This window comes from Thunnus albacares, chromosome 15, assembly GCF_914725855.1.
Source record: "Thunnus albacares chromosome 15, fThuAlb1.1, whole genome shotgun sequence".
NCBI classification, from domain to species: domain Eukaryota; kingdom Metazoa; phylum Chordata; class Actinopteri; order Scombriformes; family Scombridae; genus Thunnus; species Thunnus albacares.
Genome location: NC_058120.1, coordinates 30,439,183 through 30,461,912, shown reverse-complemented (window position 1 = coordinate 30,461,912; position 22,730 = coordinate 30,439,183). Strand labels below are relative to the sequence as shown.

The 22,730-nt window shown below is 44.6% G+C and overlaps 2 protein-coding genes across 4 annotated transcripts in view; both read right to left on the bottom strand.

Annotated features, from left to right (window-relative positions):
- Positions 1 to 3,816, bottom strand: part of sec23a (Sec23 homolog A, coat complex II component) — a 24,274-nt gene extending 20,458 nt beyond the window's left edge. Inside the window, exons 1-5 of one of the 3 annotated variants that reach the window (XM_044374572.1) lie at positions 3,713 to 3,816; positions 1,924 to 2,184; positions 814 to 871; positions 258 to 344; positions 1 to 146 (exon numbers count right to left, since the gene is read on the bottom strand). The exon at positions 1 to 146 is cut by the window's left edge and continues 91 nt beyond it. In XM_044374572.1, coding sequence (XP_044230507.1) covers positions 1 to 146; positions 258 to 344; positions 814 to 871; positions 1,924 to 2,144 — 512 coding nt within the window. In that variant the 5' untranslated portion in view covers positions 2,145 to 2,184; positions 3,713 to 3,816. Of the gene's footprint in view, positions 147 to 257; positions 345 to 813; positions 872 to 1,923; positions 2,185 to 2,680; positions 2,801 to 3,643 lie in introns of those variants that run through there. The other 2 variants (XM_044374571.1, XM_044374573.1) reach the window with 2 other exon arrangements.
- Positions 3,817 to 8,588: 4,772 nt separating this feature from the next.
- Positions 8,589 to 22,386, bottom strand: srp54 (signal recognition particle 54). Its single transcript, XM_044375536.1, has 17 exons — positions 22,284 to 22,386; positions 17,630 to 17,766; positions 16,918 to 17,014; positions 16,633 to 16,724; positions 15,825 to 15,909; positions 14,833 to 14,937; positions 14,641 to 14,707; positions 13,523 to 13,580; positions 12,797 to 12,947; positions 12,574 to 12,722; positions 12,385 to 12,485; positions 12,174 to 12,260; positions 12,029 to 12,102; positions 11,372 to 11,480; positions 9,937 to 10,107; positions 9,718 to 9,813; positions 8,589 to 9,170 (listed from the first exon to the last, which is right to left on the bottom strand). Exons 3-17 carry the CDS (start codon positions 16,993 to 16,995, stop codon positions 9,079 to 9,081), a joined length of 1,515 nt encoding a protein of 504 aa, XP_044231471.1. The 5' UTR covers positions 16,996 to 17,014; positions 17,630 to 17,766; positions 22,284 to 22,386; the 3' UTR covers positions 8,589 to 9,078.
- Positions 22,387 to 22,730: the final 344 nt, after the last annotated feature.

Sequence of the window (22,730 nt, the reverse complement as noted above, 5' to 3'; positions counted from 1 at the left end):
CGTCCGAAGGTGATGAGGCCGACCAGCGCGGTGGGAGGCAGCAGGGACAGAGACATCTGCAGGGACTCTTTCAGAGCCTGCAGGTCCTCGTCCTCCATACAGGTGTCCACCACGTACAGGAACACCAGCGGCATCTGGGGACCCCGCTGAGGACACATCATTACAACACGTTAAACATCTGGGGACCCCGCTGAGGACACATCATTACAACAGGTTAAACATCTGGAAACAAGTCTGTCTGTGTGTCTGAGTCTTACCTGGACAACGTACTCGATGGTGGAGAACTGAGGCAGCAGCTCAGCAGGTTGGTTCACCTCAGAGATTCCAGCATAAGATGGAGGAAACTGAAACAGACCAATCACACAAGTCATGGCACAACCAGTGATGCTCCTTGGTTGAGTGGTTTGGCCTGCGGGGGGGTGGGGGGGGGGGGGGGGGATTAGCAGCTGTTCTCTGTTTCGCATTGTCAGGTTAGGCTAATCCATTGTTGCTAACTTCACAGCTAACCTCCTTCTCTCTTCCAGCAGGTCGGAAACAACAGACGTGACTTTTCATGGTCTTGACAAGCTGCAGCATTTATTAACTGACACACTGTCGTCTGTCGTCTGTAGTCTGACTGACACTTTACTGCTAACCTCTGTTCCTTAAAAGGAGCTACGCTACCTGTAGTTTCCCTGGCAACGACACAGACGTTGACTCATGTTTCGAAACAGCTCTATTGACTTGTGAATGACTGGATATTTGGTGTTATTTTGGCATTTAAAAAAAAAATTTTTGTATATTATAAAGGAAACAACTGAAGAACAAGTTTACCTGGTTCCTCTGATAGCAGAAGTTACAGGCCCACAGTTTGGCTCTGTAGTCCACCTGGCTGCAACATAAAGACAGACAGGTGAGTGTTGGACAGGTGAGTGTTAGACAGGTGAGTGTTGTTCAGGTGAGTGTTAGACAGGTGAGTGTTGTTCAGGTGAGTGTTGGACAGGTGAGTGTTAGACAGGTGAGTGTTGGACAGGTGAGTGTTAGACAGGTGAGTGTTGGACAGGTGAGTGTTAGACAGGTGAGTGTTGTTCAGGTGAGTGTTGGACAGGTGAGTGTTAGACAGGTGAGTGTTGGACAGGTGAGTGTTAGACAGGTGAGTGTTGTTCAGGTGAGTGTTGTTCAGGTGAGTGTTGGACAGGTGAGTGTTGGACAGGTGAGTGTTAGACAGGTGAGTGTTGGACAGGTGAGTGTTGGACAGGTGAGTGTTGTTCAGGTGAGTGTTGTTCAGGTGAGTGTTGGACAGGTGAGTGTTGTTCAGGTGAGTGTTGGACAGGTGAGTGTTGTTCAGGTGAGTGTTGTTCAGGTGAGTGTTGGACAGGTGAGTGTTGTTCAGGTGAGTGTTAGACAGGTGAGTGTTGTTCAGGTGAGTGTTGGACAGGTGAGTGTTGGACAGGTGAGTGTTAGACAGGTGAGTGTTGTTCAGGTGAGTGTTGGACAGGTGAGTGTTGTTCAGGTGAGTGTTGGACAGGTGAGTGTTGGACAGGTGAGTGTTGTTCAGGTGAGTGTTGGACAGGTGACTGTTGGACAGGTGAGTGTTGGACAGGTGAGTGTTGTTCAGGTGAGTGTTGGACAGGTGAGTGTTGGACAGGTGAGTGTTGGACAGGTGAGTGTTGTTCAGGTGAGTGTTGGACAGGTGAGTGTTGTTCAGGTGAGTGTTGGACAGGTGAGTGTTGGACAGGTGAGTGTTGTTCAGGTGAGTGTTGGACAGGTGACTGTTGGACAGGTGAGTGTTGGACAGGTGAGTGTTGTTCAGGTGAGTGTTGGACAGGTGAGTGTTGGACAGGTGAGTGTTGGACAGGTGAGTGTTGTTCAGGTGAGTGTTGGACAGGTGAGTGTTGGACAGGTGAGTGTTGGACAGGTGAGTGTTGGACAGGTGATGCTTACCACAGTGGGTTGAGCACGGCGCGGCAGGTGGCGCGGCTGCAGAGAACCGGTTCATACTGGATGGGCGGCAGGTCGGGTCGCTCCCTCAGCGGCGTCAGCAGCGCCGCCACCGGCACCACCATGCGGGTCGCCTCCAGCCGGCTGGACGGCCAGACGTTCCAGCTGAAGCGCACACCGTCACGCTCCTCGTTCTGAGCAATGTACTCTGGGAAGGTCGCCATGGCAACACGGGGGGGGAGGGGTCGCACAGACTGTCAGGTACTGTAGAGAGAGAGAGAGAGAGAGTCAGAGTATTGCAGTACTATTGACTATACTGCAGTACTACTACTATTTCAACTTTTCCCCATTTTAATCCAATATTAAAGGGGCCTTATTATGAAAAACTCTGCTTACGTCATCGGGGGCTTCATTGAAATTATACCACCCCCCCTCACCTGTTCAACACTCACCAAGCGCTGGCCAGGACCGGTAAAGCTAAGCTAAGCTAAGCTAAGCTAAGCTAAGCTAAGCTAAGCTAAGGGTGATAAATGTGCGTGTATCGCTCATCTTCTGGAGGAATAAACACCTGATTCTGTTCTGATCCGAGCAGTTTACCAGCCGGAGGAGTTTGTTTTTTAAACTTTTGGGATTAAGTGGATTTATCTCAATGTAGCTGGAGCTAAGCTAACACCGGAGTCAGACACCACCTCAGCTGCTGTCATCAATAATCATCATCTGATTATTATTGATGAGTTTCTATGTTTTTAAAGTTATATACCTGTAGATGAGGTTATTATGAGTGCTGATGGAGCATGTTAGCATGTTAGCATGTTAGCACTGGTCTGAACCAGCCATGTTTCTCCGGGGTTAATGCTCAACGGTTGCCATGGCAGCCGGCACACCCGCAGAGGGGGGTGAGAGGCTGCTGCTGCTGGATCCTTGTGGTATTTTAACCAAAGTGTGTCACAGACATGTTATTAAAATGTGTTAAAGGAGTTTAATATGACACCTTTAAACTTCAAACACACAAGTTATCTAAAAATAAAACAGTCAAAAACATGACGTCACATTCTGTCATATTAAAAATGATGATTATCTGATGTTTCACACTTTAAACACGTCGTTAGTTCAGCAGAATCACACTCAAGTGAAAACTTTAAACCATCGTGTAAGAAATGTTTATGTGACTCAACAGTTAAATATTAAACATGTTGTTCAGAGTTTGGACTCATGACGTCACCTCTACATAAATAATAAATAAACAACCTTCATCAGAATATTGATCTGCAACTTCTGGAAAATCTTTAATCAAACTAAAGTAACTGTGCTGCTCATTACTCAGCATCTAACAAACACCTCATTAAGCTGCTAATAACGCTGCTGCACTTTAACTGAGATGAAGAAACACACAACTTTATCTGACAGCTAATCAATCAGCTGATAATCAATCAGATAACCGTTATTATTGAACTTTAAAGTCCAGTCCGTTTGAATCAATGATGCTGCGACAGTAGACGGGCTGACGTCAGCAGGTACATTAATGACATGAACAGCTGGAAACCTGAATCAGCGTCTCACCTGAACCTGAAGTTTCACCTCCAACTAATTAAACTAATTAAACCGCTTTTATCGTCAGAGTTCAGTTAGCCGCGAAGCTAACGGCTAACAGCAGCTAACTGAGCAGGTGAGCAGCCGCGTCACTCAGGTGACAGTTACAGAACAAACACACAGGTGACCTGACCGAGTCCAGGTGCCGTCAGGGGTCCGGCGGGTCCAGGTGAGAGAGTGCAGGCAGGTAAATGAGACTCACCGCCGCGCTGCTGCCGCTGCTGCCGCTCCGCACTGACAACGAAGCAAAACAACATGGCGGCGGTCCGGCGCCACGTCAAGACCCAGAGAGCGAACAGCGACAGAGCGCTCACTCTGACGGAAATCCGGGGACCACAGTCCTGACCGGGGTGTTACACAGTCTGGATAAATACTAACACATAGCCTACACATCTATATATACATATATATATATATATATGTATATATAGATGTAAACTGTTACAGATACACAAACTGACACAGCACAGTGGAATCAACCGCCATTAACTATATTAAAAGTGTTATTTTAAAACTAAATACAATCAGATAAAAACAATAATTATAAAAGTAAATAAATGTTGTAAAGTGTTTTTCTGTCAAAGAATTTTGAGCTAAATTTAAGGATTAAGAAGAAGACCCTCCTGAACTAACGATGATTTCTTCATGTAAACCATCAACCTGTCTCTTAGATCCCATCCCAACTAGGCTGCTTAAGGAAGCCTTACCCTTAGTGAGCACTTCTTTACTAGATATGATCAATCTGTCTTTAGTAACAGGCTATGTACCACAGTCCTTTAAAGTAGCTGTAATTAAACCTCTTCTTAAGAAGCCTACTCTTGATTCAGGTGTTTTAGCCAATTATAGACCTATATCTAACCTTCCATTTCTATCCAAGATCCTTGAGAAAGCAGTCTCTAATCAGTTATGTGACTTTCTACATAACAATAGTTTATTTGAGGATTACCCTGGTCTCCAGCACCACCGTAAGGAATCTGGGAGTTATCTTTGATCAGGATATGTCCTTTAACTCCCACATAAATCAAATCTCAAGGACTGCCTTTTTTCACTTACGTAATATCACAAAAATCACATCCTGTCCCTAAAAGATGCAGAAAAACTAGTTCACACATTTGTTACTTCTAGGCTGGATTATTGCAATTCCTTATTATCAGGCTGCTCTAACAAGTCTCTAAAGACTCTCCAGCTGGTCCAGAATGCAGCTGCACGTGTTCTGACTAAAACTAGAAAAAGAGACCACATTTCTCCCATTTTAGCTTCGCTGCATTGGCTTCCTGTAAAATCTAGAATAGAATTTAAAATCCTTCTCCTGACTTACAAAGCCCTTAATGGTCAGACACCATCATATCTTAAAGAGCTCATAATACCGTATTATCCCACTAGAACACTGCGCTCCCAGTATGCAGCTTACTGGTGGTTCCTACAGTCTTTAAAAGTAGAATGAGAGGCATATGTATATATGTGTATATACACATATGTAAAAACACAGTCATAGTGTAATGAGAATAATTTAATTCTGAGAAACAGACAACACGGACACAAGTGACGGTAAAACATGTGACACCTTTTACTTCAAACCCCGCTGAGGTTACCTGAGGTCAACCTGTGATGCAGACACACATTCCCCCATCAGAGTGAGTCCTCCTGTCAGAGCAGGATCTTTGGTGCAGCCTCACCCAGAGTCCAAAAATATTTCAGATTCTTACAAACTGCTGAGAAACTGAATAAAATATAAACTATAAAAACTTTTGACCTGAAACGTCAACAGTCAGACTTTTGATTTTTATTTTCAGGTCAAAGTTCGAGCTGCAACTTGTGATTGTTTTCATTATTGATGAATCGTTCTGTGTGTAAAAAGTCAAAGTTCAGGTATTTTGATTGAGCAACAGTCTAAAACCAAATGAAAATCAGATTTCATCACATCTGACAAACAAAAGCATGAAATCAAACATTTAATGCTGAAATAGTGAATATTCTGTGTATTTAATAATTATTCAACAGTTTTATCAATATTAATCAATAAGCGTCGCAGCTTTAGTCAAAGTGACTTTCTGAACATAATTATTAGAAAGCAGCAGAGGAAGAAGTACTCAGATACTTTACTGCAGTAAAAGTACATAAGTATTATGAGCTTGATGTAGTTAAAGTATTGCAGTAAAAGTACACAAGTATTATGAGCTTGATGTAGTTAAAGTATTGCAGTAAAAGTACATAAGTATTATGAGCTTGATGTAGTTAAAGTATTGCAGTAAAAGTACATAAGTATTATGAGCTTGATGTAGTTAAAGTATTGCAGTAAAAGTACACAAGTATTATGAGCTTGATGTAGTTAAAGTATTGCAGTAAAAGTACATAAGTATTATGAGCTTGATGTAGTTAAAGTATTGCAGTAAAAGTAGTGGTTTGGTCCCTCTGACTGATATATTATTATATATGACATCATTAGATTATTAATAGTGAAGCTGTCAGATTAATGCAGTAAAAGTATAAAGTAGTATCACATGGAAATACTCAAGTACAAGTACTTCAAAACTGTACTTAAGTATATTACTTCAATAAATGTACTCTACTAAAATTTTAACTTCAGTCACAACTTTCTCTCAATTTTTAACAAAATTTTGACTTTCTGGCTTTTGAATAATAAAATCTAATAATTTAGATTTTACTATTTTCCTCATATTTACTACAAAAACTAATATTTTTATAATAGTTTTATCTTTCTGGCGTTTCTGACGTGTTTCTGGTGTGTTTTTAGTGTGTTTTTGGTGTTTTTAGTGTGTTTTTAGTGTGTTTCTGGTGTGTTTTTAGTGTGTTTCTGGTGTGTTTCTGGTGTGTTTCTGGTGTGTTTTTAGTGTGTTTTTAGTGTGTTTTTAGTGTGTTTCTGGTGTGTTTTTAGTGTGTTTCTGGTGTGTTTTTAGTGTGTTTTTAGTGTGTTTCTGGTGTGTTTTTAGTGTGTTTCTGGTGTGTTTTTAGTGTGTCTCTGGTGTGTTTCTGGTGTGTTTCTGGTGTGTTTTTAGTGTGTTTTTAGTGTGTTTTTAGTGTGTTTCTGGTGTGTTTCTGGTGTGTTTCTGGTGTGTTTTTAGTGTGTTTCTGGTGTGTTTCTGGTGTGTTTCTGGTGTGTTTTTAGTGTGTTTCTGGTGTGTTTTTAGTGTGTTTTTAGTGTGTTTCTGGTGTGTTTCTGGTGTGTTTTTAGTGTGTTTTTAGTGTGTTTCTGGTGTGTTTTTAGTGTGTTTCTGACGTGTTTCTGGTGTGTTTTTAGTGTGTTTTTAGTGTGTTTCGGGTGTGTTTCTAGTGTGTTTCTGACGTGTTTCTGGTGTGTTTTTAGTGTGTTTCTGACGTGTTTCTAGTGTGTTTCTGGTGTGTTTTTAGTGTGTTTCTGGTGTGTTTTTAGTGTGTTTCGGGTGTGTTTTTAGTGTGTTTCTGGTGTGTTTTTAGTGTGTTTCTGGTGTGTTTTTAGTGTGTTTCTGGTGTGTTTTTAGTGTGTTTCTGACGTGTTTCTAGTGTGTTTCTGGTGTGTTTTTAGTGTGTTTCTGGTGTGTTTTTAGTGTGTTTCTGACGTGTTTCTAGTGTGTTTCGGGTGTGTTTTTAGTGTGTTTCTGGTGTGTTTTTAGTGTGTTTCGGGTGTGTTTTTAGTGTGTTTCTGACGTGTTTCTGGTGTGTTTTTAGTGTGTTTCTGACGTGTTCCTGGTGTGTTTTTAGTGTGTTTCTGACGTGTTTCTGGTGTGTTTTTAGTGTGTTTCGGGTGTGTTTTTAGTGTGTTTCTGACGTGTTTCTGGTGTGTTTTTAGTGTGTTTCTGACGTGTTTCTGGTGTGTTTTTAGTGTTTCTGACGTGTTTCTGGTGTGTTTTTAGTGTGTTTCTGACGTGTTTCTGGTGTGTTTTTAGTGTGTTTCGGGTGTGTTTTTAGTGTGTTTCTGACGTGTTTCTGGTGTGTTTTTAGTGTGTTTCTGGTGTGTTTCTGACGTGTTTCGGGTGTGTTTTTAGTGTGTTTCTGACGTGTTTCTGGTGTGTTTTTAGTGTGTTTCTGACGTGTTTCTGATGTGTTTTTAGTGTGTTTCGGGTGTGTTTTTAGTGTGTTTCTGACGTGTTTCTGGTGTGTTTTTAGTGTGTTTCTGACGTGTTTCTAGTGTGTTTCTGACGTGTTTCTGGTGTGTTTTTAGTGTGTTTCTGACGTGTTTCTGGTGTGTTTTTAGTGTGTTTCTGACGTGTTTCTGGTGTGTTTTTAGTGTGTTTCTGACGTGTTTCTGGTGTGTTTTTAGTGTGTTTCGGGTGTGTTTTTAGTGTGTTTCTGACGTGTTTCTGGTGTGTTTCTGACGTGTTTCTGGTGTGTTTTTAGTGTGTTTCTGACGTGTTTCTGGTGTGTTTCTGACGTGTTTCTGGTGTGTTTTTAGTGTGTTTCGGGTGTGTTTTTAGTGTGTTTCTGACGTGTTTCTGGTGTGTTTTTAGTGTGTTTCTGACGTGTTTCTGGTGTGTTTTTAGTGTGTTTCTGACGTGTTTCTGGTGTGTTTTTAGTGTGTTTCTGGTGTGTTTCTGACGTGTTTTTAGTGTGTTTCTGGTGTGTTTTTAGTGTGTTTCTGGTGTGTTTCTGACGTGTTTCTGGTGTGTTTTTAGTGTGTTTCTGACGTGTTTCTGGTGTGTTTTTAGTGTGTTTCGGGTGTGTTTTTAGTGTGTTTCTGACGTGTTTCTAGTGTGTTTCTGGTGTGTTTTTAGTGTGTTTCTGATGTGTTTCTGGTGTGTTTTTAGTGTGTTTCTGACGTGTTTCTGGTGTGTTTTTAGTGTGTTTCTGACGTGTTTCTAGTGTGTTTCTGACGTGTTTCGGGTGTGTTTCTGGTGTGTTTTTAATGTGTTTCTGATGTGTTTCTGACATGTTTCTGGTGTGTTTTTAGTGTGTTTCTGGTGTGTTTCTGGCATGTTTCTGACGTGTTTCTGGTGTGTTTTTAGTGTGTTTCTGGTGTGTTTCTGGCATGTTTCTGACGTGTTTCTGACGTGTTTCTGGCATGTTTCTGGCATGTTCCCTGATGAATCTCGTTCAGGTTTTGGCAGATGTGACACAAACATGATGAAATAAAGTCACGCAGGTTTAAAATGGTGCAATACAAATGTTTATTATATGACAAAAATACTGTCACTAACTAATGTCGTCATCATCATCATCATCATCATCATCGTGTGATGTCATCTCGTCCAATCAGGACAGACTCTGCTCTGTTTAAATCTTATACACAAACAAGTTACAGAATTAAATTAATGAGGCCCAAAAACAATCAGCTCCTCTTCCTCCCCCCTCCTCCTCCTCTTCATCGTTTAAAGAAGCAGTCACACTCTCAGTTAGAGAGTGCTTCCTAAAATGACGGACTGCTCCTTTAAATCATCGTTTCTCTTCTTCTGGTCTTTTTCTAAAAGCAGAAATTTGTATTTCTGGTTTAAAGCAGCAGAGGACGAATCCTCCTTTTATTCTCTTTCTACACCTCCTCCCCTCTCTGTCTCTAAGCCCCGCCCCTTCCACCTGTACCTGTCAGGAGGCGGAGCTTTAAGTTTTTATGTTGTAAGGCAGCTGGTTGGTCGGCGGTCACATGTTGTTGAATCCCATCATGCCTTTCATGTTGCCGGCGGCTCCCTGCTGGAACTGACGCATCATCGACTGGAGACCGGCCATCCCACCTGAACACACACACACACACACACACACGTGAACACATGAACACATGAACACATGAACACACACATCTATTTCCTGTGATGACGATGTGTGACTTTGTGAGGTGGACAGGTAGGTGGGGTGGACAGGTAGATGAGGTGGACAGGTGGACAGGTAGGTGAGGTGGACAGGTGGACAGGTAGGTGAGGTGGACAGGTTGACAGGTAGATGAGGTGGACAGGTAGATGAGGTGGACAGGTAGATGAGGTGGACAGGTAGGTGAGGTGGACAGGTAGATGAGGTGGACAGGTAGATGAGGTGGACAGGTAGATGAGGTGGACAGGTAGATGAGGTGGACAGGTTGACAGGTAGATGAGGTGGACAGGTAGGTGAGGTGGACAGGTAGATGAGGTGGACAGGTAGATGAGGTGGACAGGTGGACAGGTAGATGAGGTGGACAGGTAGATGAGGTGGACAGGTAGATGAGGTGGACAGGTGGACAGGTAGATGAGGTGGACAGGTAGGTGAGGTGGACAGGTAGGTGAGGTGGACAGGTAGATGAGGGCTCACCCATGTGGTGGAGGACTCGGGGGTCCATCATTTTGGCCATCTGCTGGTTCAGTTTGGCCATTTGAGACGGGTTCACGTTCTTGGACATATCTCCTCCTGAAAGACATCAAACACAGAGTTCAATCCCCAAACACACCGACCCCCCCCCCCCCCCCCCCCCCACAGAGTCCTCATCGCCCCCCGCTGGATATTCACTGAACTACAGATTTTCAGGTTTACCTTTGAAGAGTCCTTTGATGCCTCCCATCTTCTTCACCATCTGGGCGAACTTGGTGTACTGAGTCAGCAGCTCCTGGACGTCCCGGGTGGCGACGCCCGACCCCCGAGCGACCCGCTGGATCCTGTTGGGCTGCTTACTGAACAGCTTCGCTCCGTCTTTACTGTCCAGCTCTGCACAAACACACAAACACCACAATCAGCTGTTATCTGCTCCACCATACACTTACTGAAGTAACAGACGTTTGATCTGCTGACATGAAGACGCTCTGATGAAGACGCTCTGATGAAGACGTTCTGATGAAGACGCTCTGATGAAGACGCTCTGATGAAGACGTTCTGATAACGATGTTCTGATGAAGACGCTCTGATGAAGACGTTCTGATGAAGACGCTCTGATGAAGACGTTCTGATGAAGACGTTCTGATGAAGACGCTCTGATGAAGACGTTCTGATGAAGACGCTCTGATGAAGACGCTCTGATGAAGACGCTCTGATGAAGACGTTCTGATGAAGACGCTCTGATGAAGACGTTCTGATGAAGACGCTCTGATGAAGACGCTCTGATGAAGACGTTCTGATGAAGACGCTCTGATGAAGACGCTCTGATGAAGATGTTCTGATGAAGACGTTCTGATAACGATGTTCTGATGAAGACGTTCTGATGAAGACGTTCTGATAACGATGTTCTGATGAAGACGTTCTGATGAAGACGTTCTGATGAAGACGTTCTGATGAAGACGCTCTGATGAAGACGCTCTGATGAAGACGTTCTGATGAAGACGTTCTGATGAAGACGCTCTGATGAAGATGTTCTGATGAAGACGTTCTGATGAAGACGTTCTGATGAAGACGCTCTGATGAAGACGTTCTGATGAAGACGTTCTGATGAAGACGTTCTGATGAAGACGCTCTGATGAAGACGTTCTGATGAAGACGTTCTGATGAAGACGTTCTGATGAAGACGCTCTGATGACGATGTTCTGATAACGATGTTCTGATGAAGACGTTCTGATGAAGACGTTCTGATGAAGACGTTCTGATGAAGACGCTCTGATGAAGACGTTCTGATGAAGACGTTCTGATGAAGACGTTCTGATGAAGACGCTCTGATGACGATGTTCTGATAACGATGTTCTGATGAAGACGCTCTGATGAAGACGCTCTGATGAAGACGTTCTGATGAAGCTCTACATCCATAAAATATCTGTTTCCTCTCATGTCAGTGAGGCGTCTTTATTCAACAATATCGAGTTTCATCTTTTCAAAACTTTTTAAAAAACCCTCCATGAGTCTGATGACAGTGTGTGTGTGTGTGTGTTACTGTGTGTGTGTTACTGTGTGTGTGTGTGTGTGTGTGTTACAGTGTGTGTGTTACTGTGTGTGTGTGTGTGTGTGTGTTACTGTGTGTGTGTGTGTTACAGTGTGTGTGTGTTACCCTGGTCGTTCATGCTGTCCATGATGGTCATCAGTTTCTTTAGTCTGGCCATTGATTCCTGCTCGTTTCCTTTACTCATGAAGTCTGTCCCGAAACCAGGAATCATACCCTGCACACACACACACACACACACACACACACACACACACACACACACACACACACACACACACACACACACACACACACACACAGTCAGCTCTTTGCATCCTGTTTGTTTTGGTCTTTGGTTCGTTTTTGTCGCTGCAGGAAACTTTATGGAAACAAAACTAGAAACTAAAAATGTAAATGTTGGAATTTATTATCTTTGAGCAGAAGTTTTCAATACATGTGATATTTAATAATAATAATAATAATAATAATAATAATAATAATAATAATAATAATAATAATAATAATAATAATAAGAGACTGGAGAGTAGATTGATGGGACCTTCTGAGTCTTAGTGAGGTCACAACATGTATTGATTGATTGTCACTGATTTGATCACTGATTGACCGACAGATTGTAACTGTTCTGTATCAGCCAGCGAGGATCAATATGTTTTAGTCTTTATTTGTAATTCAAACTTTCTTTTGAACATCAGGAAGAATTTAATATTCGACCTGTAACGACCTGTTTGAGTAGTTCTGATCAGTTTCACACTGTGATCTTACCATGATCTGTCCGAAGGGGCCCATCTTCATGATGTTCTGGAACTGCTCGTACATGTCTCTGAGAGTGAACTGACCTGAGGGGTAGAGGTCAGAGGTCAGAGGTCATACCCACAATGCACTACATGTCTCCAGGTGCGTTTCTCACCGTGTTTCAGCTTGTCGATCAGCTCCTCGTTGTCGTCCAGTTTGAGCTCGTTCACTCTGTCGATCAGTCCCTCGATGTCTCCCATCCCTGACAGGAGGAAGAGTTACTGAGCGTTTCCATAGAAACATGGTGTCATTTACACATTAATGGCGTGTTTGTGTTGTGACGGCGTCCGACTGTGGTAGCAGCCGTGACCACCAGGTGTCGTTACCGAGCAGTTTGCTGATGAACGGCTGCGTCTTGAAGGGCTCGAAGTCGTCGATGTGTTCTCCGGTTCCGATGAAGATGATGGGACTCCTGGTGGCCGCCACGCTGACAGAAACAGCAAAAGAAGAAGGAGGTGAACACAAAGTGTCTGCGGGTGCTGTGACATCACTAGAGCAGAGGATCATGGTCTTACGCGCTCAGAGCTCCGCCTCCTTTGGCGTGCCCGTCCAGCTTGGTGACGATCACCGACGCCACGTCCACTTTGTCTTTGAAGGCCTTCGCTTGAGACTCGCAGGCCTGGCCGATCGACGCGTCCATCACGTACACGATGTTGTCTGGTTGCTAAGGAAACAAGAGGAGGTTAAACACTGTTCACACCTGCCCAGGTGTCTGCGGTGGCGCGTTCAGGTACTCACCACAGCGTTGGAGACTTGCAGCATCTCCTCAAACAGCGAGTCTTCCTGTTTGTGTCGTCCACTTGTGTCCACGATGATGATCTCAAAGTTCTCACCTTTGAATTTTTCCACGCCCTCTGCAGCGATCACCACCGGGTCCATCTCTGTGTAACTGAACGCATCACACAGGCGTAACTGAACGCATCACACAGGTGTAACTGAACGCATCACACAGGCGTAACTGAACGCATCACACAGGCGTAACTGAACGCATCACACAGGCGTAACTGAACGCATCACACAGGCGTAACTGAACGCATCACACAGGTGTAACTGAACGCATCACACAGCGATGGCCGAAGAGCATCTGATCTGAAAAATGCACTTTTTTGAAAAAACCTGTTTCAAAAAAACGTGTTTTCTTGCAGAATGCTATTTGTTAATGATACGTGATACACTGTTTGTTGACTATATTACATGTTGTTTACAGTATGTTTGTATGTTATTAACACATAAAGTCAAAAACAACGTATTATGTATTGATATCATTAACAAATAGCATTCTGCAAGAAAACAACACGTTTTTTAATTTTCTTTAAAAAGTGCATTATTCAGACGGAAGGTTTCGCTCTTCAGCCGTCGACACACACACACACACACACACACACACACACACACACACACACACACACACACACACAGTAACATCGACAGGTGTAACAGCTGACTGCAGGTGACGTCACTCACCTGCCGTAAAACGGGATTCTGGCTTTGGTCGCGTTTTGTTTCAACTGGTCGAAGGCACCTGAGAGAAACAGAGAATTATGAGTGAAAGGAGGTGAAGTGTGTCAGGTGGTTACAGGAGGTGAAGTGTGTCAGGTGAAAGGAGGTGAAGTGTGTCAGGTGGTTACAGGAGGTGAAGTGTGTCAGGTGAAAGGAGGTGAAGTGTGTCAGGTGATGAAAGGAGGTGAAGTGTGTCAGGTGATGAAAGGAGGTGAAGTGTGTCAGGTGAAAGGAGGTGAAGTGTGTCAGGTGAAAGGAGGTGAAGTGTGTCAGGTGATGAAAGGAGGTGAAGTGTGTCAGGTGAAAGGAGGTGAAGTGTGTCAGGTGGTTACAGGAGGTGAAGTGTGTCAGGTGAAAGGAGGTGAAGTGTGTCGGGTGAAAGGAGGTGAAGTGTGTCAGGTGACTAATGGAGGTTAAGTGTGTCAGGTGACTAAAGGAGGTGAAGTGTGTCAGGTGAAAGGAGGTGAAGTGTGTCAGGTGACTAAAGGAGGTGAAGTGTGTCAGGTGAAACGAGGTGAAGTGTGTCAGGTGACTAAAGGAGGTGAAGTGTGTCAGGTGACTAAAGGAGGTGAAGTGTGTCAGGTGAAACGAGGTGAAGTGTGTCAGGTGACTAAAGGAGGTGAAGTGTGTCAGGTGAAACGAGGTGAAGTGTGTCAGGTGATGAAAGGAGGTGAAGTGTGTCAGGTGACTAAAGGAGGTGAAGTGTGTCAGGTGATGAAAGGAGGTGAAGTGTGTCAGGTGATGAAAGGAGGTGAAGTGTGTCAGGTGATGAAAGGAGGTGAAGTGTGTCAGGTGGTTACAGGAGGTGAAGTGTGTCAGGTGGTGAAAGGAGGTGAAGTGTGTCAGGTGATGAAAGGAGGTGAAGTGTGTCAGGTGATGAAAGGAGGTGAAGTGTGTCAGGTGGTTACAGGAGGTGAAGTGTGTCAGGTGGTGAAAGGAGGTGAAGTGTGTCAGGTGGTGAAAGGAGGTGAAGTGTGTCAGGTGACGAAAGGAGGTAAAGTGTGTCAGGTGATGAAAGGAGGTGAAGTGTGTCAGGTGAAAGGAGGCGAAGTGTGTCAGGTGAAAGGAGGTGAAGTGTTTACCGGCTCTGAACGTGTCGGCACAGATCAAGCAGGTCTTCCAACCCTTCCTCTGGTAGTAATATGCCAGCTGCAGAAACACAGCAGTCAGTGAGACAGACAGCAGGAGGCGCTCTGCGACAAACACTACAGCCTATCAGAAGATGGGGGTGTGGTCTATGTACGGGGGGGGCAGGGTCATTTATCAGGTGTCACCTTGGAGCAGGTGGTAGTTTTCCCGCTGCCCTGCAGTCCAACAAACATGATGACGTTGTTCTTTCCTTTAGTGGGAGTCCAGGCCTTCACACCAGGATCCACCAGCTGAATAATACACAATATATATACATGTTATACACACAGTACACACAGCATATAAACATACAGTATATACATGTTATACACACAGTACACACAGCATATAAACACACAGTATATACATGTTATACACACAGTACACACAGCATATAAACACACAGTATATACACACACAGAGTACACACAATTCACTTCTAAAATCACTGAAATAAAATGTTCCATCTTACAGAAGACAGAAGTTTAGTCATGTAATCTGAGTGTTTTCACATATATGTGACTCCCTCCAGGTTCACTGCGGTTTTTGTGATTATTGAGGCCAAAAATGTTTGATTTTGCAGCAGCTCGCAAAGGAAAACAATGTGAAACTAATGAAGAGTCGTATGCAACGACTTCCTGCAGATCACAACTATATTTCAGCTGAACATGAGAACCATGAGGACTCAACGTTCTATAAACAGAAAATACTGTACTTGAGTTCCATTTATAACCTTTATTAAATAAACTTTCAGCTCAACATCAGCAGCAAATAAAATCATCAATAATGTTATTAAAATAAATCTAGTTGGATGTTTGAGGCAGATTATGTCTCCGGACTCACTGAATCAAACCTCATTTGGGAACATTTGGGAACAGTTTTGCTCGTCTATGGCATCGTGTTTGTTGGCAGGTGAGATTTGTCGTCAGTTGCCACCACACTAAACGCAACGATTGGTCCAAACCACAAGCAGCTGCTGGTTTAAACGTTTCATGCAGAAAAGTTGCTGCAATTTAGTAAAACTGAAGATTTCTTGAATTTGGGTTAATTACTGTCATCACAGAATCACAGTTTCCTGGAGGAAGTGTTTTTCAGTCCTGGAAAGTTTCCAGGACTTTTCCAGGACTGATGATCCAACCTTGACGAGCTCCTTGAAGACGGCGTGCTGGATCATCCTCCTCTTGTTCAGACCGGAGGCCATCTCCTCCAGGTCTATGGCAGACCTGCAGGGACAAACAGCACAGTCCTGATGTTCGTCCTAAACTGCTGCATGTGCAGATTAAACTGAACTGTGATGCGTTCAAGAACAACAACAGTAACATCAGATCGTAAACATGAGCCTGAATAACAGTCAGACAGTTTCAATCCACCATCAGCTAAAGAGCCGCGTGACGGTAAATTACACGTCAAAGTGTGGAGCAATGCATTGTGGGATCGTTAGCAGAAAGCAGTGACCGTGCAGACGGACTGTTTTTGAGCTGTTTGTGGTGGAAGAGTCAGCAGTGAACTGGACAGTAACTGGGAGCGATTCCATCATGTGCAGGATGATTACAGCATGTTTACTGTTACCATGACGACAGGAAGGAGCTGGCTGGAAACCAGTCAGTTCACACGTTTACAGAAATATTGATTAATGTGTTTATAAATAAATAAATAAATGACATTTATCAAGGATCAAATGATGTCTGATCAGGTGACGTCATATCGTTCTGACTTTTACAAAGAAAGGTTCAGACCTGCACCAGGTTCAGACCTGCACCAGGTTCAGACCTGCACCAGGTTCAGACCTGCACCAGGTTCAGACCTGCACCAGGGTCAGACCAGGTTCAGACCTGCACCAGGTTCAGACCAGGTTCAGACCTGCACCAGGTTCAGACCAGGTTCAGACCAGGTTCAGACCTGCACCAGGTTCAGACCTGCACCAGGTTCAGGTGTGTCAGACTCACTTGACGTTCTCTCTCAGCTGTTTGACCAGTTTGATGTTGACGTCGGCCTCCAGTAGAGCAGCACAGACCTCCTTCAGCATCGCATTCAGGACCTGAGACACAAACACGCAACAACATTATTATTATTATTACCATAACTGGTGTAACTGGTGTAACTGGTGTAACTGGTGTAACGGGTGTAATGGGTGTAACGGGTGTAACTGGTGTAACTGGTGTAACTGGTGTAACTGTGCAGCAGGTAAAGTTTAAAACCACAACACAAAGTGAACGGCTGGTTAAAGTCACCTCTTCATTGATGATGGTGGCGTTGCTGAGTGACCTCAGCGCCGAGGTGATCTTCCTGCCGAGGTCGGCTAACACCATGATGACGTCTGAGCTCGACCTGAAACACGCACGCACGCACACACACACGCACGCACGCACGCACACACACACGCACACACACACACAGACACAGACACGCAGGATGTAACTGATACTAATAATCATATTTGAGAGTTTATCAATCAGCTGATTCATCTTCTTAAACAACCCAGAACATAAACAGATTATTGATCAGATCCCTCAAATCAACGGGAACCAAAACAAGTTCTGTTTGATAAATTACAGATCAATTATCAACATCTTTATTGATCAATATTCTGCGGATGGACGACATGTTGAGCAGTTTCACAACATATCTGACGTCTGTGCTTCAGTTTCCTGTCATTGATCAGCTGAGTGATCAGTTTTCTGGACTGATTAATAATCAAACCACAGTTTTATCTTCATTATTGATTAAGCAGCTGATTATTTTCTCAATTTATTGACAAATTGTTTTGTCAGTAAAATGTCAGAAAACAGTTAAAATGTTATAATTAGAGACTCAGTGATTAATTAATTACTAACTGAACACGTTTAAATAAAGTTTGAACTCTTCTGTGTTTATTTGACGTTTAAATAAAGTTCTGACAGTTTGAATGAGGCGTGTTTGTAGCGTGTAGAAACGTTAACTCACCGTGTGTGTTACAACAGAAGCTCTGTGTGTGTGTGTGTGTGTGTGTGTGTGTGGAGGGGAACCCCCCTACTGAGCGCGCTCAGTGAGTCAGCAGGTCAGCTGACAGGTGAAGGTCGCAGCACGCGGTGACACACTTCCTGTATGGACGAGAGAAACAAAACAACACATCAGCTGCAGGTTCCCATGGCAACAGCTAGTTAAACACCCCGAGCGGTCGTTTCCGATATTTAGTCCTGGGGTGGACAAAATAACAGAAACACCTGTTCCATCAAACATTAACGATCATTTATCAATTAATCGCTTTGTCGATCACAGTAGAGATGAAACAAGTCGATCAATCAGCAGCTGTTTCAATAATCAATTAACCTTTAATATTCTTCTCAGCAAAAATACCAAAACGTGCTCGATAACAATCGATCAATCGCTCTGAGTCCAGATGTGATCGCAGCTCGTTAGATGTTTGTGGATAAAACATCTGATGACGTCATCGATCCATATTCTTCACCATCTTATGGATCAAACAACTAATCGTAATTGATTGATTACATTGATGATCAGCATCTATAATTCAGGCTTTAGTTTGTGTTCAGGTTGTCTAACTAACGTTCCAGGTGTCGGAGCCGTTTGAGCTGCTGGGAATGTCAGAGACAGTGGAAACCAGTACATATGTGGACTGGTTGACTGTCCTCTAAAGAGCAAACCAGCACGTTGTAATCTGGATTCAGGTTCCTAAAGATCAGGGAACAGAACTTCAAAATAAAGTGTTTCCTGTGTCCAACACTGTTTATCCTGCTGACTTGTTTTATCTTGTGGAAGGTTAACGTTCACCTCTGTGACCGAATCACCTGCAAACAGTCTCCATAGCAACAGTCAACTGTGAGTTCATCATAAAACACTAAAAACACCAACACGTCACAATCTTACACACTTAATTATATTATTATTATGTATGAAGGGAATTTTCTCCAGCACCAACACCTGAACACAACACATCCCATAATATTCAATGTGTGTCAGCGAGGCAGAGACCTGCCTGACGTACAGAGCGTGTTTGCAGTGTTTGGACGTGGCGATCACTGAAATGTGAAGCCCGTTCCTGTTAATGCACTAATGTTTTAGTCCTTGTAGATAACAGACGGTAAAGTGGAGACGCTGGTGGGGGGGGGGGGGGGGGGGTCAGGACATACTGGGAACCTTCATCATAACAGATCTGACCAGTACCAGCACCCCCCCCCCCCCCCATCCATCTACTCTCTACCACACTGAACCTGCTTTAAAATACTCACTTTATTCCTTTCCAGTGTCTGACTGCTGGGGGGAGATACTGTGGGGGGCCCCCCCCCCCCCCCCCCTTAAACCAATCAGCCTATTGATGAGGAAGTAAACTCTTTGCAGGTGTTGAATGTGTATTTGTGACATCATTATTCTGATCCTAACAATGTCTTATTCTAGTTCATTTTAACAGCTGGAGTTTTTGTAGCTGGATGTTGCAGTTTGCAGGACTCTGGACTCTGGATTCTGGATTCTGGACTCTGGAGGGAGGAGAACTGTAGTCTGAGTTTGTTTAGTAGTTTTATGTCCATCTTTAGCTCATATAAACCCTTCATGCACATTTAGGAGTCCATCTGTGTATTTGAACAGGCTGTGGACCCAAAACAATGAAGGGGCGTTTTTGTGGACCCACATGGAGCCACCAGAGTCCAGCTGCAGAAATGCAATGAAATAACAAGGTAAGCAGATCTTGGTTGATCATCAGGAGGAGGAGCATCAATGTCTCCAGTTGGTCATGTGACACAATTTCTCCTCCCCAGCAGGACACCACATCATGTGGGCTGCTGGTGTGTAAAGTAAGTTTTCCAGTTTGTCAGTTGATCCATCTTTCATTGAGACGACTGACTCCAGTCTGTACTGGAGGGACAGAAGCCTGACCTTCCAGTCGACCAGGGTCCATGAGGGTCTGTGTGGGTCCCTGTGGGTCCATGAGGGTCTGTGTGGGTCCCTGTGGGTCCGTGAGGGTCTGTGTGGGTGAGTGAGGGTCTGTGTGGGTGAGTGAGGGCCCGTTTGGGTCTGTGTGGGTGAGTGAGGGTCTGTGTGGGTCCATGTGGGTCCATGAGGGTCTGTGTGGGTCTGTGAGGGTCCGTGTGGGTCCCTGTGGGTGAGTGAGGGTCTGTGTGGGTCCATGTGGGTCCATGAGGGTCTGTGTGGGTGAGTGAGGGTCTGTGTGGGTCCATGAGGGTCTGTGTGGGTCCATGTGGGTCCATGAGGGTCTGTGTGGGTGAGTGAGGGCCCGTTTGGGTCTGTGTGGGTCCCTGTGGGCCCGTTTGGGTCTGTGTGGGTGACTGAGGGTCTGTGTGGGTGAGTGAGGGTCTGTGTGGGTCCATGAGGGTCTGTGTGGGTCTGTGAGGGTCCGTGTGGGTCCCTGTGGGTGAGTGAGGGCCCGTTTGGGTCTGTGTGGGTGAGTGAGGGTCTGTGTGGGTCCATGTGGGTCCATGAGGGTCTGTGTGGGTCTGTGAGGGTCCGTGTGGGTCCCTGTGGGTCCCTGTGGGTGAGTGAGGGTCTGTGTGGGTCCATGTGGGTCCATGAGGGTCTGTGTGGGTGAGTGAGGGCCCGTTTGGGTCTGTGTGGGTGACTGAGGGTCTGTGTGGGTCCATGAGGGTCTGTGTGGGTGAGTGAGGGTCTGTGTGGGTTCATGTGGGTGACTGAGGGTCTGTGTGGGTCCATGAGGGTCTGTGTGGGTGAGTGAGGGTCTGTGTGGGTTCATGTGGGTGAGTGAGGGTCTGTGTGGGTGACTGAGGGTCTGTGTGGGTCCATGAGGGTCTGTGTGGGTGAGTGAGGGCCCGTTTGGGTCTGTGTGGGTCCCTGTGGGTCCCTGTGGGTGAGTGAGGGTCTGTGTGGGGTCTGTGTGGGTGAGTGAGGGTCTGTGTGGGGTCTGTGTGGGTGAGTGAGGGTCTGTGTGGGGTCTGTGTGGGTGAGTGAGGGTCTGTGTGGGTGAGTGAGGGTCTGTGTGGGTCCATGAGGGTCCGTGTGGGTGAATGAGGGCCCGTTTGGGTCCCTGTGGGTCCCTGTGGGTCTGTGTGGGGTCTGTGTGGGTGAGTGAGGGTCTGTGTGGGTCCATGAGGGTCCCTGTGGGTGAGTGAGGGTCTGTGCCTCCTACAGACGATGCATATTTGCATGTCCTGCTGCACATTGTGAATTATAAAAACTATGCACAACTCAACTGGATTTATTCTGACACAACTCTGTTGATCCAACGGAAGAAAACAGAAATAAGGTCCAAACATTAAATGATATTTTGCCTCGACTACGTTAAACAGACGTTATGATCCTCGTTAGATGTTTAACTGCAGAGGTGCAACAGACTGTATTTGTGCAGCTGCATCGCTGCATTAACAGCAGTCACAAGTTAATCCAGCAGAGGTTCTGAAGCCAGACCATAATATGCATTTGTCACTTTAGCTTCGACATGTTCTGTGTAAGTTGTATAGTGACAGCTGCACGGCTCAGATGTCTGACATCAAAACCCACGCAGGGATTTTTCTTTTCCCCCTTTTTTTTAAGGAAAAACAAGTAAATATGGTGAAGAACTTTACTGATTCCACAGCTTCACTGGACATAAACCATCAACGCCTTCTGAATCTGAAGGATGGCGTCGTCTGTGAAGTTATAATCAGGCGTTAGCGAGGTCAGCTACGTTTGCTCTCAGTGTCTGAACATCTGCTGTCAACAAACCAGTTAACAGGAAAACCAGCTGATTAGTACCAGCAGCGAGGAGCTCAGAGTCTGTTTTTATGTTCACGCTCTGCTTCCATGCTGACTGCTGATTGGAGGATAAACAGAAACATCAAGGACGTCAGCGTCGATATGGATCCATGAAAACAGAATCAGGTGCGCAAACTTCGCAGAAAGAGGCGACACGTCGCTCAGCCTGTTCGCTGCCGCAGGTTCAGATCTGATGTTCGATTGCATCATCCAGTTAATAATCGATATTTGACGTAAAACTGTTATTTCTTCACATTCTGTTGATCATTTAGATAATTTTAGAACGTTTTAACCTAAAATTCAGCCAGATCTCACATAGTGCACCTTTAACAGACCGCCAGGTAAAAATATGACCTGTTCAGCATCAGTCACACTTTATTCTGTAATAAACACCTGTGGAGGTGATTGATGACCTCACTCACCGCCGGATCGATACATGAGTCTGGAGTTTAAGTATCGATCAGTCAATCAGCCTCACTGAGGTGATGCAGCTTTTAAATCAAATGAAACACGGTTATTAATCAACTTTCTACCAGTTTAATCAAATTTTAACCGTCACATCATCTCTGATCAGATCCTGATATCGATTACATATTGATTAGTCGTTAGTTTAACGCGCTGTGTTCGGTTTTAACCAAAAACATGTCAGCTGTTTACTGCGTTTCTAGGAGCTAATATTAGCTTAGTGGTTAGCAGTTAGCAGTTAGCCGTTACCGTTCACACAGAGTGGAGGTTAGCCGTTAGCTCGGCTAGCTCGGTTAGCTCGGTTAGCCGTGTTGTGGCGTCCACGCGGCGGCTGTCAGCGGCTCAAACTTCGGGAACAAACAGTCTGTGAGCAGCGGGAGCAGCAACGCGGTAAATTACCGTGAATTAAAGATAAATGAGTCGGTCTTACCGAGTCTCAGAGAGTCTGTTTCCACCGCAGCTGACAATCACGCAAACTGTCCCAGAGATACGTCATCAATACACCGACCCGGAAACTGCGCGGTCTCTCTTCTTCTTCTTTGAGATTTATTGGCGGAAGGCAAACAATGAATTGGTGCTTTACCGCCACCGAGTGGTCTGGACTGTGGATCACAATGTCTTTTATTTCCAATATTAAAACAACAAAAACTGATTTCTTCAGTCTAAGACGGTGAAATGGGTTTCAATCAATTTCTTTTCTTGAGTTTTGTAGAATATCTGTTAGATCAAAATGTATTTTTATCTGTCTGAGGTTTTGAATCAGATTCTTTCTGAGAGTGTGACATAATCACACTCTGCTGTTTCTTCTTGCCTACAGTATTCACATCTGCCTGTATTATGTCTACCTGTGTTGAACAGTGTGTCTCAGTCTAAGTCC